At 42.7% G+C, this 15,729-nt stretch overlaps 1 protein-coding gene across 1 annotated transcript in view; it reads right to left on the bottom strand.

Moving 5' to 3' along the window:
• The window catches only part of IQCK (IQ motif containing K), a gene marked incomplete at its 5' end in the record, with an annotated part of 114,739 nt that overhangs the window by 95,968 nt on the left and 3,042 nt on the right, over positions 1-15,729 (bottom strand). The window contains one exon of the mRNA XM_006875972.1: positions 4,305-4,369. Coding sequence (XP_006876034.1) covers positions 4,305-4,369 — 65 coding nt within the window. The remainder of the gene's footprint in view (positions 1-4,304; positions 4,370-15,729) is intronic.

Genomic DNA, 15,729 nt, shown 5'->3' with positions numbered 1-15,729 from the left:
AAAAGATGACTCTGAGTATATTCCAACTGAGTCTATAGACTATTTTGAGAAGAGACTGGACACAATGAACACTAACGACCAAAGACAAGACAACCTATGGGTTACCACTAAACACATCACACATGAAGAAGGCAGAAAGTCACTGAAAAGAAAGAAAGAAAGGCTACAATGGATGGTAGAAGAGACTCAGAAACTTGTTCTTGAAAGTAGAGTAGCTAAAGCAAATGGAAGAAACGATGAAGGAAAAGGTCTGAACAGAAGATTTCAAAGGATGTCTTGAGAAAACAAAGGGAAGTATAACAAAATGTGCAGAGGCCTGGACTTAGATAACCAAAAGGAAAGAACATGTTGGGCATTTCTCAAGCTGGGGGAGCTAAAGAAAAAATTCAAGCCTCGAGGTACAATACTGAAGGATTCTGTGGGCAAAATAGGACTCCTGGTGTAGGATCAGCACTGTACTACAAACCAGAAGGCTGGCAGTTCAAACTCACCAACAGATCCTCAGAAACCCTATACATGGGTGCTGTGACTTGGAATGGACTCAACAGCACTTAACAACAACAACAAATGGTCAAAATAAGGAGCTCTGGTGGCATCGTGGGTTACATGTTGGGTTACTAACTGCAAGGTCAGCAGTTTGATCCACCTAGCACTCTGCAGGAGAAAGATGAGGCGGTCTGCTCCCATAAAGCTGTACAGCCTCAAAAACCCTATACAGGGGTGCTATGAGTCAAAATCAACTTGATGGCACACAACTACCACCACCACCACCACCACCACCACCACCAAGGACAAAATACTGAATGATGTGGGATGCAACAAAAGAAGACAGAAAGAATGCACAGAAGCACTGTACCAAAATGAATTGGTCAATGAACGTTCAGCCATTTTAAGAGGTTGAACAACAGAGATCAATATTCAATGGAAGCAGCAAGAAGTTCAAGCTGCCTCAAAGGCATTGATGACAACAAGGCTCCAGGAATTGATGGAATACCAGTTGACAAGTTTCAACAAACTAATGCAATGCTGGAATCGCTCACTTGTCTATGCCAAGAAATCTGGAAGACAGCTTACCTGTCCAACCCACTGAACGAGATTCATATTTGTGCCCACTGCAAAGGAAGGTGGCTGATTAGAAAATAGTGATACCATATTGATCCCACAACCAAGTAAAATTTTGCTGAAGATAATAAAAAATAGTTGCAACAACATATCAGCAAAGAACTGCTAGAAATTCATGAAGATTCAGGACAATGAACAAGGGATATCAATGATGATGCCAGGTGGATCTTGGCTGAAAAGAGAGACTCTAAGATATTTACGTGTATTTCATTGACTATGCTGTTAAGTGCCGTCGAGTCGGTTCCGACCCATAGCGACCCTGTACAGGGTTTCCGAGGGTGTAAATCTTTACGGGAGTAGAAAGCCTCATCTTTCTCCCGCGGAGCGGCTGGTAGTTTCGAACTGCTGACCTTAAGGTTCGCAGCCCGATTCGTAACCACTACACTAAGTATAGATGACAACAAGTTGTGGACAACATTGTGAAGAATGGGAGTTCCGGGACACTATTTATGCTTATACAGAACCTGTACACAGACTAAGAGGCAGTCATTGAACACAGCAAGGGGATACTGAATGGTTTAAAATAAGGAAAAGTGTGCACCAGGGTTGTATCCTTTCACCATACTTATTCAATCTGTATGTGGAGCAAATCACCCAAGAGGTTGAAAAAGAGTGTGGCATCAGGACTGGAAGAAGGCTCATTAACAACCTGTCATATGCAGATGATACAACCTTGCTTGCTGAAAGCTAAGAGGACTTGAAGCACTTACTGATGAAGATCAAAGACTACAACCATCAGGATTAGGCCTCAACATAAAGAAAACAAAAATCCTCGCAACTGAAACAATGAGCAACCTCAAGATAAGCGAAGAAAAGTTGAAGTTGTCAAGGATTTACATGTTACTTGGATCCACAGGCAAGGGTTTACATGTTACTTGAAGCCACAGTCAATGCCCATGGAAGCAGCAGTCAGGAAAGCAGACGACAGAGTGTATTGGGCAACTCGTCTGCAAAAGATCTCTTTATAGTGTGAAATAGCAAAGATGTCACTGTGAAGACTAAGGCATAGCTAACCCTAGCCATGGTATTTTCAGTTGCCTTAAATGCCTGTGAAAGCTGGACAATGAATACGGATGACTGAAGCAGATCAATGCATTTGAATTCTGGTGTTGGCAAAGAAAATTAAATATACTACAGACTGCCAGAAGAATGAACAAATCTATGTTGGAAGATGTACAGCCAGAATGCTCTTTAGGCTGGAGAATGGTGAGACGTTGTCCCACTGACTTTGGACATATTACCAGATGGGACCAATCTCTGGAGAAGGAGGACATCATGTTCAGTAAAATAGAACGTCAGTGAAAAACAGGAAGCTCTTCAAGACGATGGATCGACACAGTGGCTGCATGGCAACAACTGTGAGGATGGCGCAGAACTGGGCAGTGTTTCATTCTCATGTACATGGGGGTTATTATGACTGGGAACCATTCAATGGCACCTAACAAGGGAGAATCTGGCTGGGGCACATCGGACGCTACATTCACATCTGCGTGCCTTTGAAGGACTCTTCTGCAAACATCAAACGACAGCCTGGGAAGACACAGGCTACTTAGTGTGCCCCAGTGGGATCCTGATATGGATCTGTAGGAAAAGCACTAGACTACTAACCCACTAGGTGCTCTTTGGAAATCCTATACCAGGTTACTGTGAGTCAGAATTGACTTGACGGCACTTGAAAGCGACAATGGTGGCCCAAAGGGGTCAACAATAACAAAAATCTGATGTAAAATCAAAGTCTGCTTGATTCCGGTTATTTATTCAGAGACTCCTGCCCAACCATAAGGCCTTGGTAGCACAGTGGTTACGCACTCAACTGCCAACCAAAAGGTCAGTGGTTTGAGTCCACCAGCTGCTCTGAGGGGAACGATGTGGCAGTCTGCTTGGGTAAAGCTTAGCAAGGGGATGTTTTGTACTCTACCCTTCCAGGGTCCTGAGTCGGAACGGACTTGATGGGAAGGGGCATGGAAGCCCCTCAATGCCCTGCTGGCTACATACCCAGAAAGCAAACCCATGTGTGCAAACATGGGAGAAAACGTCCCTAACTTTATCAGAATCTCTACTAGGTCCCTATTTTGAATTTTCAGCAGTCAACGCTCTCCAAGCAGATAAAGAAAATCAACAGCATAAATGACAAAAGATCAAGGTAAGCAAACAGAACAAGTGACCCTGCGAGAAGACTGCGTTATGTAGGGAAGAGACGTGTCATGATAGCCTTCAGAGAAACTTGACAAAGCACTGCATCCATACAGCAGGAAGAGGAAGACTCACAGAACCAGAAGGCAGTGCTGAAACAGGCAAGAACTCGAGACTGCAGCTTTCCTTGCAGCCCTGTGACCCTGCTCAAGTTCCCGGCTCTCTCATGGCCTCACATTTTGATTTGCGACCCCATGAGGTCCCTATTTTACCTCAAATGGTCTACTTTCTGAGGGCTCCGTCCCTGGCGGCCCTGTCCTGGCCTCTCCCTCCTTGGTAGGCTTCATCTTGTCTAGTCTGACTTTCAGAGAAGCTTGCTCTCTCCCCAATGTGGGCACAGTGCTGAATCCATTGGGTAGGCCTTTCTCATCAGTGTCCCACCAACACCCTGTGAATTAGCTGAGGATGAGCTGTTTCACTTAACAAAGGCAGACACTAAGACTCAAAGAGGTAAGAAAGCCCACTGCCTTCAAGTCAGTTCTGACTCACAGTGACCCTGTACAGGGTTTCAGAGGCTGTGAATCTCTATGGGAGCAGACAGCGTCATCTGTCTCCAGAGGAGCAACTGGTGGGTTTGAACCTCTAACCTTGTAGTTAGCAGTCCAGTGCTTATTCTATACTGCTACCAGGGCTCCTTCAAAGAGATTATGTTGTTGTTGTTCAGTGCAATCAAGTTGGTTCTAACTTATAGTGACTCTGTGTAGGGTTTCCAGGGAGCAGCTGGTGAATTTGAATTGCCGACCATAAGATTCAAACCAACCTTGCAGTCCAGTGCTTATCCTACAGCGCCACACTAGGGCGCCAGTCAAAGAGGTTATAGGATACATTTTAAGTCACACTTGTTAGGAGAAGAGCTAGGATGGGCACCAAGTTTCTAGTTCCAGTGCTATCCTCTTCACCCCTCCCAAATTCAGACTCCAGCACCTTCTGTCAAGCGCATTTCTCACTGGGGAGCCATTCATTTAGACCCAAGCCTGGGTGGTACTCACACTCACCACAGCTTCTTGGTTGTCTTTGTATTGCTCTGGAAAGGGAGGCAGCTCTGCTTCATACTCTAAAGAGAGAGAGGGGAAAAAAATTCCTCAGTTCTCTATTTCTTCCTAGTTTGTCTTCTGAATAAAACCTTCTTAAGTTTATTTACAAGAATTTTATGTCTCATACTCTGGACATGTTGTTAGGGGGGACCAGTCCCTGGAGAAGGACATCATGCTTGGTAAAGTGGAGGGTCAGTGAAAAAGAGGAAGACCCCCAATGAGCAGGATCGGCACAGTGGCGGCAGTGGGCTCAAATGTAGCAATTGTGAGGATGGTGCCGGACCAAGCAGTGTTTTGTCCTGCTGCATAGAGGGTCACTATGAGTTGGAAGCGACTGGACAATACTTAACAACCGAAGTTTATTTTGGCGGGTGGTTTCTGAAATGAAAAACTGGCTTTCACAGGTGACTATTTCATGTGAACCAGCTTATTTAAAAGGATGCGAGACGATTGTCTCCTGCGTAAGGAGTGAAGAAGGCAAGCCTGAGACTTTTCCCGAGAGACACAACTAGAGAGTTTGCGCAAACTTTCAAACAATCACAAGGGAGAGAGAGTAGGGAAGGTGGCTAAGGGAGACACTGATAGTGAAAATGGGGAGAAAAGGGAGAAGAAAACACGAAGAGGACAGAACAGCGGGGATAAAGTGAGGACAATCAACCATGCATGTAAAACTGCCAGATGGCTGCTACCTGGCTGGAAGAGCAACCTCACAAGCCCTCCTACTCACTACTCCATAGATTAGCAGCATCCCCATCACTTGGGTGTTACTAAGGCTCACCCCGGACTCACTGAATTCCCATTTGTGTTGAGACGAGAACCCATGGTAAACTGTAGGTACATTAAAGTTTCAGACCAAAAACAAAGCAAACCTACTACTATTTGGTTCTGAGGTTGTAAATCTTTATGGGGACAGACAGCCTCATCTTTCTCCTGTGGAGTGACTGGTGGGTTTGGACTGCCAACCTTGCAGTTAGAAGTCCAATACTTTTCCTACAGAGCCACCAGGACTCCTTAAAGTTTGAGGAGGCCTATTTTAAAATGCCAATAGTTTCTCATGCTGTCTGTACATTATAATTACCTGGGGAGTTTTTTTAAATATACCAATGACTGGACCCAGAAATTCTGCTTCTACAGGTCTGAAGCAGGAGCCTGAGCCTTGTGGATTCTCATGTCCAGGGAGGTGGAGAAGCATCGCCAGGTTTCAAGACTCGCTGGAGTGCCTCACCCACAGAACCTGCCAACAAGTTCTACTCAAGTCCCTGGGGTAAAAACTCTTGCTGGAAAAGAGGCAGAAAATGCTCATGGGCTATATTAGTTACATCCAGAAAGGAAAGGCTGGTCAAACTATTTCTGGAGAGGCCAATGGTTTAAAGACAATTAGAGTCACTTTGCAGTGAGGAGAAAAAATCAGGTTTTGGTAAGGCAGTTTTGATGGGAGTCCCGTTTTCACTGGACACAAGCTTTAGGCCTTAGTCACTTCTCTCATAGAGCAGATGCCAGCTTTTTAAAAAACTACTTTTAAAGTATCATGACAACACATACTTCTGGTAAGGAGCCTGAGTAGTGCAGTGGGTTATGGATTAGGCTGCTAACAGCAAGGTCAGCAGTTTGAATCCATCAACCATTGAGTCAGTTCTGAATCATAGTGAGCCTGTATAAGGAGGTTTCCAAGGCTGTAAATCTTCATGGGAGCAGAAAGCCTCATCTCCTGCACTAATTTCCTATTGTTACATAACAAAGTTACCACAGACTCAGTGACTTTAAACAATCCACGCATTTATTATGATCTTGCAGAGAGTCCTTGGGTCCAGAGCTCAAGTACATTTCAGGATCTCATTAGGTGGTCTCATTAGGCTGAAAACCAAGTGTCAGCCAGAGATGTGGTTTCACCCAAGGCTTGGGACCCTCTTTCAAGCTTACTGGTTGATGGCAGAATTCAATTTCTTGTGTCTGTAGGTCTGAAATCGCATTTTCTTGCTGATTGTTAGCTGGGGATCACCCTTGGCTCCTACGGGGCCACCCTCGGCTCCTAGGGGCCACCCTCAGCTCCTACGGGCCACCCTCGGCTCCTAGGGGCCACCCTCGGCTCCTACGGGCCACCCTCGGCTCCTACGGGCCACCCTCGGCTCCTAGGGGCCACCCTCAGGGCCTTGCCTCCACAGGAAGTTCACAACAGGGTTGTTTGCTGCATTGAGGTCAGCAAGGAGTCTCTACCGCTTAAAATGTGACTTCTTTTAAGCCTTTCATCTTGTTAGGTGAGGCCCATCCATAATAATCCTCCAATTTCAAGTCTTCTGATTAAAAGCAAGATTCATGTTTGTTTGATTAACTGGGAGGTGTGTACACCAGGGAACAGGAATCTTGGGAGTCATCTTAGAATTCTACTTACCATACCAGTGGCAGCTCTACCTTTTTTTTTTTTTTCCTGTTCATTTAAGCATGTAAATTCACCCATCTCCCACTCCCTTGAGAATCATTAATATAATATGGAAAGGGCTTACTTGAGTTCAAAATATAAACATTCTTTGCTTTTTTGATAACAAAAGCAATATATGCTTACTGTAAGAACATTTCAAATCATACAGCGGTGTCTCATTTAGAAAATGAAAGTCACATCTAATCCCATTCCAGTCTTAAACCATTGTTAGATTTGGCACTGATCCAACCAAATCTTTTCCTGTGCATTCACTAACATACGCATGTAACACATTTATTCGTTTTAAATCTCCCAGGCCAGGCCAAATCACCCAAGTATAAATCCTTACATAAGGCTACTTCCCTTTTCTTTATATCACAGGTCAGCTTTACCCTAATTTGAATTTTATAAAAATTAATGATTGTCTCTTCTAGCAGACCATACATTTTATGAAGACCCAGGTCTGTTTGCATTTACTATCATATCCCCAAATACTTGCTGAATGAATGAGTGAATGAATAAAAGTCCTATTATGTCATAATGCAGTTCAGTAAGTTCCTCTGAACCCTTTATGTGTACAATCATTCATAATTTTTGAGAACCTACTAGGAGCTGGGACGTATTGAATCTTGGACCTTTTTCAATGCTGATACATATATGATGTGCTATATTTATTTAACCAGCAAACTCTTGATGGGCATTTGAATAGTTTCCAATTTGTCACTGTTACAAACAATGCTGCAATGAACATCCTGAAACATTTATCATACATCTGAATAAGGGTATATTTTTGTAGGAATAATTCTTAGATACCAAACTCTTCTGCCTAAGGAAACATAACTTCAAATTTGGACACAATGTTTCCTCCAAAATTATGATAAGAATTTACACTGCTAACAATGAGCCTGTCCGTTTTGTCTCTGTTGTCCTTGAGTTTCATCAAGTTGGTTGTGATTCATAGCGACCTTGTATAAGGTTTCTGAGGGGCAGCTGGTGGGTTTGAACTGCCCACCTTGTGGTTCAGCACCACACCAGGAGTCCATTGTTTCTCTAGGGTATCATATTCATTTCCTAGAGCTACTACAACAAAACACCACACATTGAATGGCTTATTAGAACAGCAGCTTCCTGTTTCCCAATTCTGGAGGCTATACGACCAAATCAGGGATCGGCTGTGCTGATTCACTCTTGAGGATTCTGAGAGAAAAGCTGTTGCTTGACAAGTCCCTACTGATAACATATCCAAAGTATGAGAAATGCAGTCACACCGACCTACTTTCTAAGGAGCATTCTGACTGACCTTCTTCCAACACAGATCTGTTTGTTCTTCTGGCAGTCCATGGTACTTTCAATATTCTCCTCCGACACCATAACTCAAATGCATCAATTCTTCCTTCTATGGTCTTCCTTATTCACTGTCCAACTTTCACATGCATATGAAGCTTTTGAAAATACCATGGCTTGGGTCAGGTGCACTTTAATCCTCAAACTGACATCTTTGCTCTTGAACACTTTACAGAGGTCTTGTGCAGTAGATTCGCTTAATGAAATACATTGTTTGATTTCTTGACTGTTGTTTCCATGAGTGGTGATAGTGGATCTAAGCAAAATGAAATTTTTTGATAGCCTCCATCTTTTCTCAATTTGTCATGATGTTATTTATTGGTTGAGTGGTGAGGAATTTTGTTTTCTTTACATTGAGATGCAATCCACACCAAAGATTGTGGTCTTTGATCTTCATCAGTAAGTATTTTAACTTCTCTTCACTTTCAGCAAGGAAGGTTTTATCATCTGCATACTGCAGGTTGTTAGAATCTTCCTCCAAACCTGATGTCATGCTCTTCTTCACATAATTCAGCTTCTTGGATTACTTGGCCAGCATACAGGCTGAAAGAATACAATCCTGGCACACATCTTTCCTGATTTTAAACCATTCAGTATCCCCTTGTTCTGTTCAAATGACTGTCTCTTGGCCTATGTATAGGTTCCTCATGAGCTAAGTTAAGTGTTCTGGAATACCCATTCTTCACAATGTTATCCATAGCTTGTCATAATCCATACAATTAAAAGCCTTTCCATACTCAATAAGGCAAAAGTAAACATCTTTTGGGTACTCCTTGGTCATTGGTGGTGGTTATATGCCATGGAGTTGGTTCTGACTCATAGCAACCTTGTACCTGTAAAACTTTATGGGAGCAGAAAGCCTCATCTTTCTCCTAGTAGTTTCGAACTGCTGATCATGAGACTAGCACCATGTTACCAGAGCTCCTTGGTACTACTTATTGTTGGTAAGTGCCATCGAGCCAGTTCCGACTCATAGCAACCCCGTACAGGGTTTCCAAGGAGCAGCTGGTGGATTTGAACTGCCGACCTTGTGGTTTGCAGTCCAGTGCTGATCCAATGGCACCACACCGGAGTCCAAGGAGATTGGAAGATTTCCTTCCTGTCCTCCAATCACCTGACTCTTCTCAGTGAATGCCTTCCACGTCCACTAAGTGGTATCACAGAATATTTGAGGAGGGAGGCAGAAATGTGGACAGCTGTGGGTGATGAGAGTGGACACTGATAGGTATCAGCTGGTGTCATTTTCTCTCAGTTGTGCTGGAGGAGCGGGCATCAAGTCAGAACCGATCCAGGTGTGCTGAAGAGGTACGATTTTACAATTCTCAACAGCATTCATGGTTGATGCAACAAAATACCTGAAATGTTAAAGATATGTATCAAAGTTGTACCACATCAACATCAATAAAGATGTTGATGAGAGTAATAGTATCAAGGTTAGTACTGATGCCAGATGGCTCTTGGCTGAAAGGAAAGAACACTAGAAAGATGGTTACCTGTGGTCCACTGACTATACAAAGGCATTTGACTGTGTTTATGACAGCAAATTATAGGTAACATTACAAAGAATGGTAATTCCTATATACTTAACTGTGCTCCTGTGGCACCGTACATAGATCAAAAGACAGTTGTTTAAACAGAACAAGGGGAAACTGAATGGGCTAAAATTAGGAAAGATATGTGTCAAAGTTGTATCAAACAACACCAGAACAAACAACCCAAGAAGCTGGCCTGTCAAGACCTGGGGACACTTGGTCCCAGAGTCAGTGACATAGCCACAGAGGACTAGAGTGGAGAGTGAAGTGTCCAGCTGATAAGAAGAGAGGGCATATGCATAAGAACACCCATACTTGCAGATAATACCCACTTATCCTGTCTTCAGTGACTGGATGATCAGAGCTCAACCAGAAGTAAAAAGAAGAGGAAAAAAAAAAAAAAAGTATTCTCATACAATTTGATGAACTTGATCTACACCTATGGAAGCAGTAGCTCAAAAGAGGGAACAAGTCCTTACAGCAAGAATCATTCCTACCCCCTCCACACACAGAATAGACAGGGATGGGCAACTTGGACATTGGCTACCCAAAATGGAGGGTGAGGGGCTACAAAGGCAAGAAGTGACTGGCTTACAAGCTTTCAAGAGGGAACCTAGATCCAGAGGGCTTGGAGGCAGGTAGAATCTCCAATGAGTAGTATTCAGTCTGTCTAGGCGGGGTTGATGCAATGAAATGCAGACGGGTCTCTTGTGATACAATAGCGAATAATTGTTATCAGGACTGATTGTGAGGGTCGGAAATGTAAAGGTAGATATTTTATAGCAAGGAGGGGAGTGATTAACTTTTCAGTCTAGGAGCGGAGGTCCCTAGGACCATCAGGGGAGAAGAGCAGAGAGCGGGACCCTACCCAGAGAAGCAGTGATGCCTGAAATGGAGCCAGAGATGATGATGTGGAGTGATGGAGCAGCTGGAGACTTTAGACCCAGAGAGGGAGAGCGACTGTGTGCTGAAGACCTGGGGGGCACGGGGGAAGGATTGCATGGAGGGGATTGTAACCATGGCAATGAGACGATATATGATGGAATGAATGTAAAACTAATGTTCTCCCATGTAAACTATCACATAATTCACAAGAAAACATTTAAAAAAAAAGAGCAAGGGAAAAAAATAAATAAATAAATAAAAGAAGCTGGCCTGTATGATGAAAGCCGCATCAGGATAACAGGGAGACTCATTAACAATGTACGATTTGTTATTAGCATACGATACAGATGCTTGCTGAAACTGACGAGGACTTGAAGCACTCTATGATGAAGATCAGCCTACATGTAGCCCTCAGTATGGATTATGCTTCAACATAAAGAAAGCAAGAATCCTCACAACTGAACCAAGCAACATGAAAAATGGAGAACATAGTGAAGTTGTCAAGTATTTCATTTGACTTGGATCGATAATCAACACCCCCGGAAGCTGTTGTTAGAGGCTGGGGGACACTATGCACAGCAGAAGGACACACTGCCCGGTCCCACGCCATCCTCACAATTGTTTTAATGCTTGAGCCCACTGCTGCTGCCACTGTGCCGATCCATCTCACTGGAGGTCTTCTTTTTCACTGACCCTCCACTTTACCAGACATGATGTCCAATTTCAGGGACTGATCCCTCTTGATAACATGTCTGAAATATCCTGGCTTCTAAGGAACCATCCTGGTTTATAAGGAGCATTCCAGCTGTGCTTCTTCCAACACAGATTTGTTTGATCTTCTGGCAGTCCAAGTTACTTTCAAGATTCTTCTTCAGAACCACAACTCAAATGCATCAAATCTTCTATGGTCTTCTTTATTCACTGTCCAACTTTCATATGCATATGAGGCAACTGAAAATACAATTCCCTGGCTTCGGTCATATGAGTTTTAGTACTCAAACTATTAACTTTGCTCTTGAACACTTTAAAGAGGAACTGTAGATTTGCCTAATGCATTGTTTATTTTGTTTGAATTCAAGTTATTAATGAGTCTTCCTCCGATCCTGATGCCACATTCTTCTTCACATAATCCAGGTTCTCAGATTATATGTTCAGCATGCAGATTAAACATGGTGAAAGGATACAACCCTGGTGCACACCTTTCCTGATTTTAAATCATTCAGTATCCCCTTGTTTTGTTCTAATGACTACCTTTTGATCTTTGTACAGGTTCCTCATGAGCACAATTAAGTGTCTTGCAGTAGCCATTCTTCACAATGTTGTCTGTAGCTTGTCATGATCCACACAGTTAAAAGCCTCTGCATAGCCAATAAAGCACAGGTAAACACCTTCCTTCTATTCTTTGCTTTCAGCCAAGATCTGATGTCAGCAAGGCTATCCCTCATTCCATGTCCTCTTCTGAATCCAGCTTAAATTTCTGGCAATTCCCTGTCCAAGTACTGTTGCAGCCACTTTTGAATTATCTTAAAACAAAATTTTACTTGCATGAGATATTAATATATTGTCTGATGATTTCCACATTGTTGGATCACCTCTCTTTGGAATGGACACATATATGAAGCTCTTCCAGTCATTTGGCCAAGTAGCTATCTTGTAAACTTGTTGGCACACATTAGTGAGTGCCTCCAGTGCTGCATCAGTTTGTTGAAAGACTTCAATTTGCAATCCATCAATTCCCGGAACCTTGTTCTTTTTGCCAATACCTTCAGTGCACCTCGGACTTCTTCCTTAAGTACCATCAGTTCTTGATCATATGCTATCTCTTGTTTTGTTTTGTTGTACAGAGACTATTCATTTTCCATCTTCTTTTGATGCTTTCTGCATCATTCATTATTGTGTCCATAGAATCCTTCTATATTACAAGTCGAGGTTTGAATTTTTTCTTCAATTCTTTCATCTTGAGAAATGCTGAGTGTGTTCTTACCTTTTGGTTTTCTAACTCCAGGTCTTTGCACATTTCATTTTAACAGTTGACTGTCTTGTTGAGCTGCCCTTTGAAATTTCTGTTCAGTTCTTTTACTTTCTCATTTTTTACAGTCACTTTATAATCTCTACACTGGAAAGCAAGTTTCAAAGTCTCTTCTGACATCCATTTTGGCCTTTTCTTTCTCTCCTGTCTCTTTAATGACCTTTTGTTTTCTTCATGTATGATGCTCTTGATGTCATTCCACAACTCTCAGATCTTCACTCATTAGTGTCTAATGCATCAAATCTGTTCTTGAGATGGCATCTAAATTCAAGTGTGTTATGTTCAAGATCACATTTTGGCTCTTGTGGACATATTTCATAATTTCCTTTAGCTTCAGCCTGAACTGTTTTGGATGATGATATGGAGCTTTTCCACTGCCTCTTCCCACAGATGTAGACAATTTGATTCCTGTGTCTGTTGAGGTACACGTGTATAGACAATTTTTACGTTGTTTAAAAAGGGTATTTGCGAACTTCCAGCAAGATGACTGACTAGGCAGGTGCACTATATGGACCGTCTACTGCAAAGATATGAGAGACAAAATAAAACAGACACAGATGTAAATTCTGACACCCTGAACTTCGGAAGAAAGGTTAGAGAGGTGGACAGAGTGCTTGCTGGGAGGAGAGGCTGAACAGGGACAGAGGGAGACGGAACTGGTGACTGGCTGGCCCGATGTGGCTCTAATGTTTTGTGAGTGGAGGGAGGCCTGGCAGAGCAGAGTCACATGATTTATTTGTTTTATCCATGCTCCCCTGGTGACCAGAAGTGAGACCGGCTCCCAGCCTCAGCCACCCCCATCACAGATCCTGCTCTGTGGGAGCTCGGAGCCACGAGGTTGGAAACCATGTCAGTGTGAGGTGGGGGCTTGTGGCACTGCTTTGGTGTTTGGATTCATGTGGGCTCAGCTCTATACCCACAAACCCCACAGAACCACCAAACCCACCACACTGCCCCAGCTGCCCTGTGGTCCTGCTCTATCTAGGGCCCCCATGAACTACTTCCAGAGTGAGTGCCCTGAACAGAGATAACTCCAAGGTCAAGGAACGCCATCCCGGGCCAGGAACTGGGCTGTCACACTCCTTCCACAACTAGCACGTGAGCTCCTTAAATGGCAGGAGCCCCCAGAAATTTCTCCCCTCTAGGTCCAATACCTGCACTGTTTGTTTTTACAATTTCAACAACCCCACAATGCCCCAGAGACAACAGACTATTTTAGCTTATGCGAAGAAACCAGAGAGAATGGCTCAAACAAATGATCAAGATGCAGAGCCTCAAAACAATTCCAAGGAAGAAAAGGTAATGGAAGGAACTGAGAATATCCAAAAGAATGATAATTAGGTACCTTCAAAGGATCCACAGAAAGATCAAGGAAAGCAAGGAAGACACAATAAAAACTTTAAGAGTTCAGGAAAACACTCAAGAACTAACAGACAAAAGAAATGCAAATTTTGAAACAAAACCTGCAATTAGAAATCCCGAAGATTAATCCTAAGAATTCAGAAGTATTATTTGTTTCCGAGTTGGTTTAGACTCATAGTGGCCCTCTATCGGGTTCCAAGGCTATAAATCTTAATGGGAACAGAAAGTCTAATCTTTCTCCAATGGGGCAGCTGGTAGATTTGAACTGCTTACCTTGCAATAAGCAGCACATGTAACCCACTATGCCACCAAGGCTCCCTTCAATTGCCTCATAATGTATGCAAAAACCGATGAGTAAGGAGACTGGAGAATAGTGATGCATTGGAATTATGGTGCTGGTGAAAATACTATGGACTGCCAGAAGAAAGCAAATTCTGTGTGTTAGAAGAAGCACAGCCAGAACACTCCGTAGAAGCAGGGGTCAGACTTTGTCTCATGCACTCTAGTCATGGTACCAGGAGGGGCCATGCCTGGAGAAGGACATCATGTTTGGTAAAGCATAGGGTAAGGGAAAAAGAAGACCCCAAATGAGATGGATTGATACAGTGGCACCAACAATGGAATCAAACACAACGACAATTGTAAGGATGTTTCATTCTGTTGTACATAGAATCACTGAGTCGGAATTGGTTCAATGGCACATTATAATAAACAACACAGCACAGCTTCAAAATTATGACTCGGTCTTGGTTAAAACTGTAATTAAATAGGTCACAAGCTACTATAAAATTTACTTGGTAGGAAGTTTATTGATACAAGTGTTTCTGCAAACACAAAGCCCTGGGCGCATTGTTACTTTAACAATGCGAGAAAAATCTAAGAGTATTTACAAATAAGTGACCATAAAGGCATTTAAAAAAAAAAAACCCCAAAGTATCCCCTCCACCAAAAAAAAAAAAAAAAAAAAATCAATCAATGAATAATGAATGAGCACTAACCAGGGAAAATAAAGATCTTGTTTAGACTAATTCTTTCTTTTTTTTGCAAATTATTTCTTGATTCTGTATCTTGTCTCCATGAATTGAGTTTCTGGTAGGTCTGTTTGCCGTGATAATTTGCTTTTTAAATGGAATATTGTAGCATTCCCACTAAGTCCGTTGTTTCATGTTTACCGTGAGAAGATGTATTTACTCACTATGTATTTGTACAGAAAACTGTATTTGTTAGAATGTTTGCTTTATGAATTGGGTTTCCTCATCCAGGTTGTAATAATGATCATGGTATGTGGTTAAGCCATCACCTTTGACCTCATTGACTTCAAGTGTAACTCTTATCACTTCATTGCATTAAGGTTTGACCCTTTTTTCCTACAGACTTGACAAAAGCCATACACAGCACAAAGGAGGTTTCATTTGTCTACAATCACGAACATTTATTGAGCAGCTAACTACTAAATGCCAGGCACTGTGCTAAGCACTTCCCATACATCCTCATTCAATCCTCACAACAGCCCTGTGAGGTAGGTATGATTGTTGGTGTTATTATTATTAGGTGCCCGAGACTCGTAGCAACTCCAATGGACAGAGGAAAACTGACTCCTACGGTTTTCTTGGCTTAAAGTTTCAGGAAGGAGTCCTGGTAACAATGTAGGCTAAGCACTGGACGGCTATCCTCCAGGTGACTATGAGTCAGAACTGACTTGATGGCACTGAATAACAATCTCCACGGAAGATCATTAACCTTTTTCTCAGGGAACCACTGGGTGTGTTGGAAGCACCCATCTGCTCTTGTGTTGTTAAGTTGTTAAGTGCC

This window comes from Chrysochloris asiatica, unplaced genomic scaffold (assembly GCF_000296735.1).
Source record: "Chrysochloris asiatica unplaced genomic scaffold, ChrAsi1.0 scaffold00348, whole genome shotgun sequence".
Lineage (NCBI taxonomy): Eukaryota > Metazoa > Chordata > Mammalia > Afrosoricida > Chrysochloridae > Chrysochloris > Chrysochloris asiatica.
Note: the sequence above shows the minus strand (reverse complement) of the source record. Positions and strands in the feature narration are given on the sequence as shown.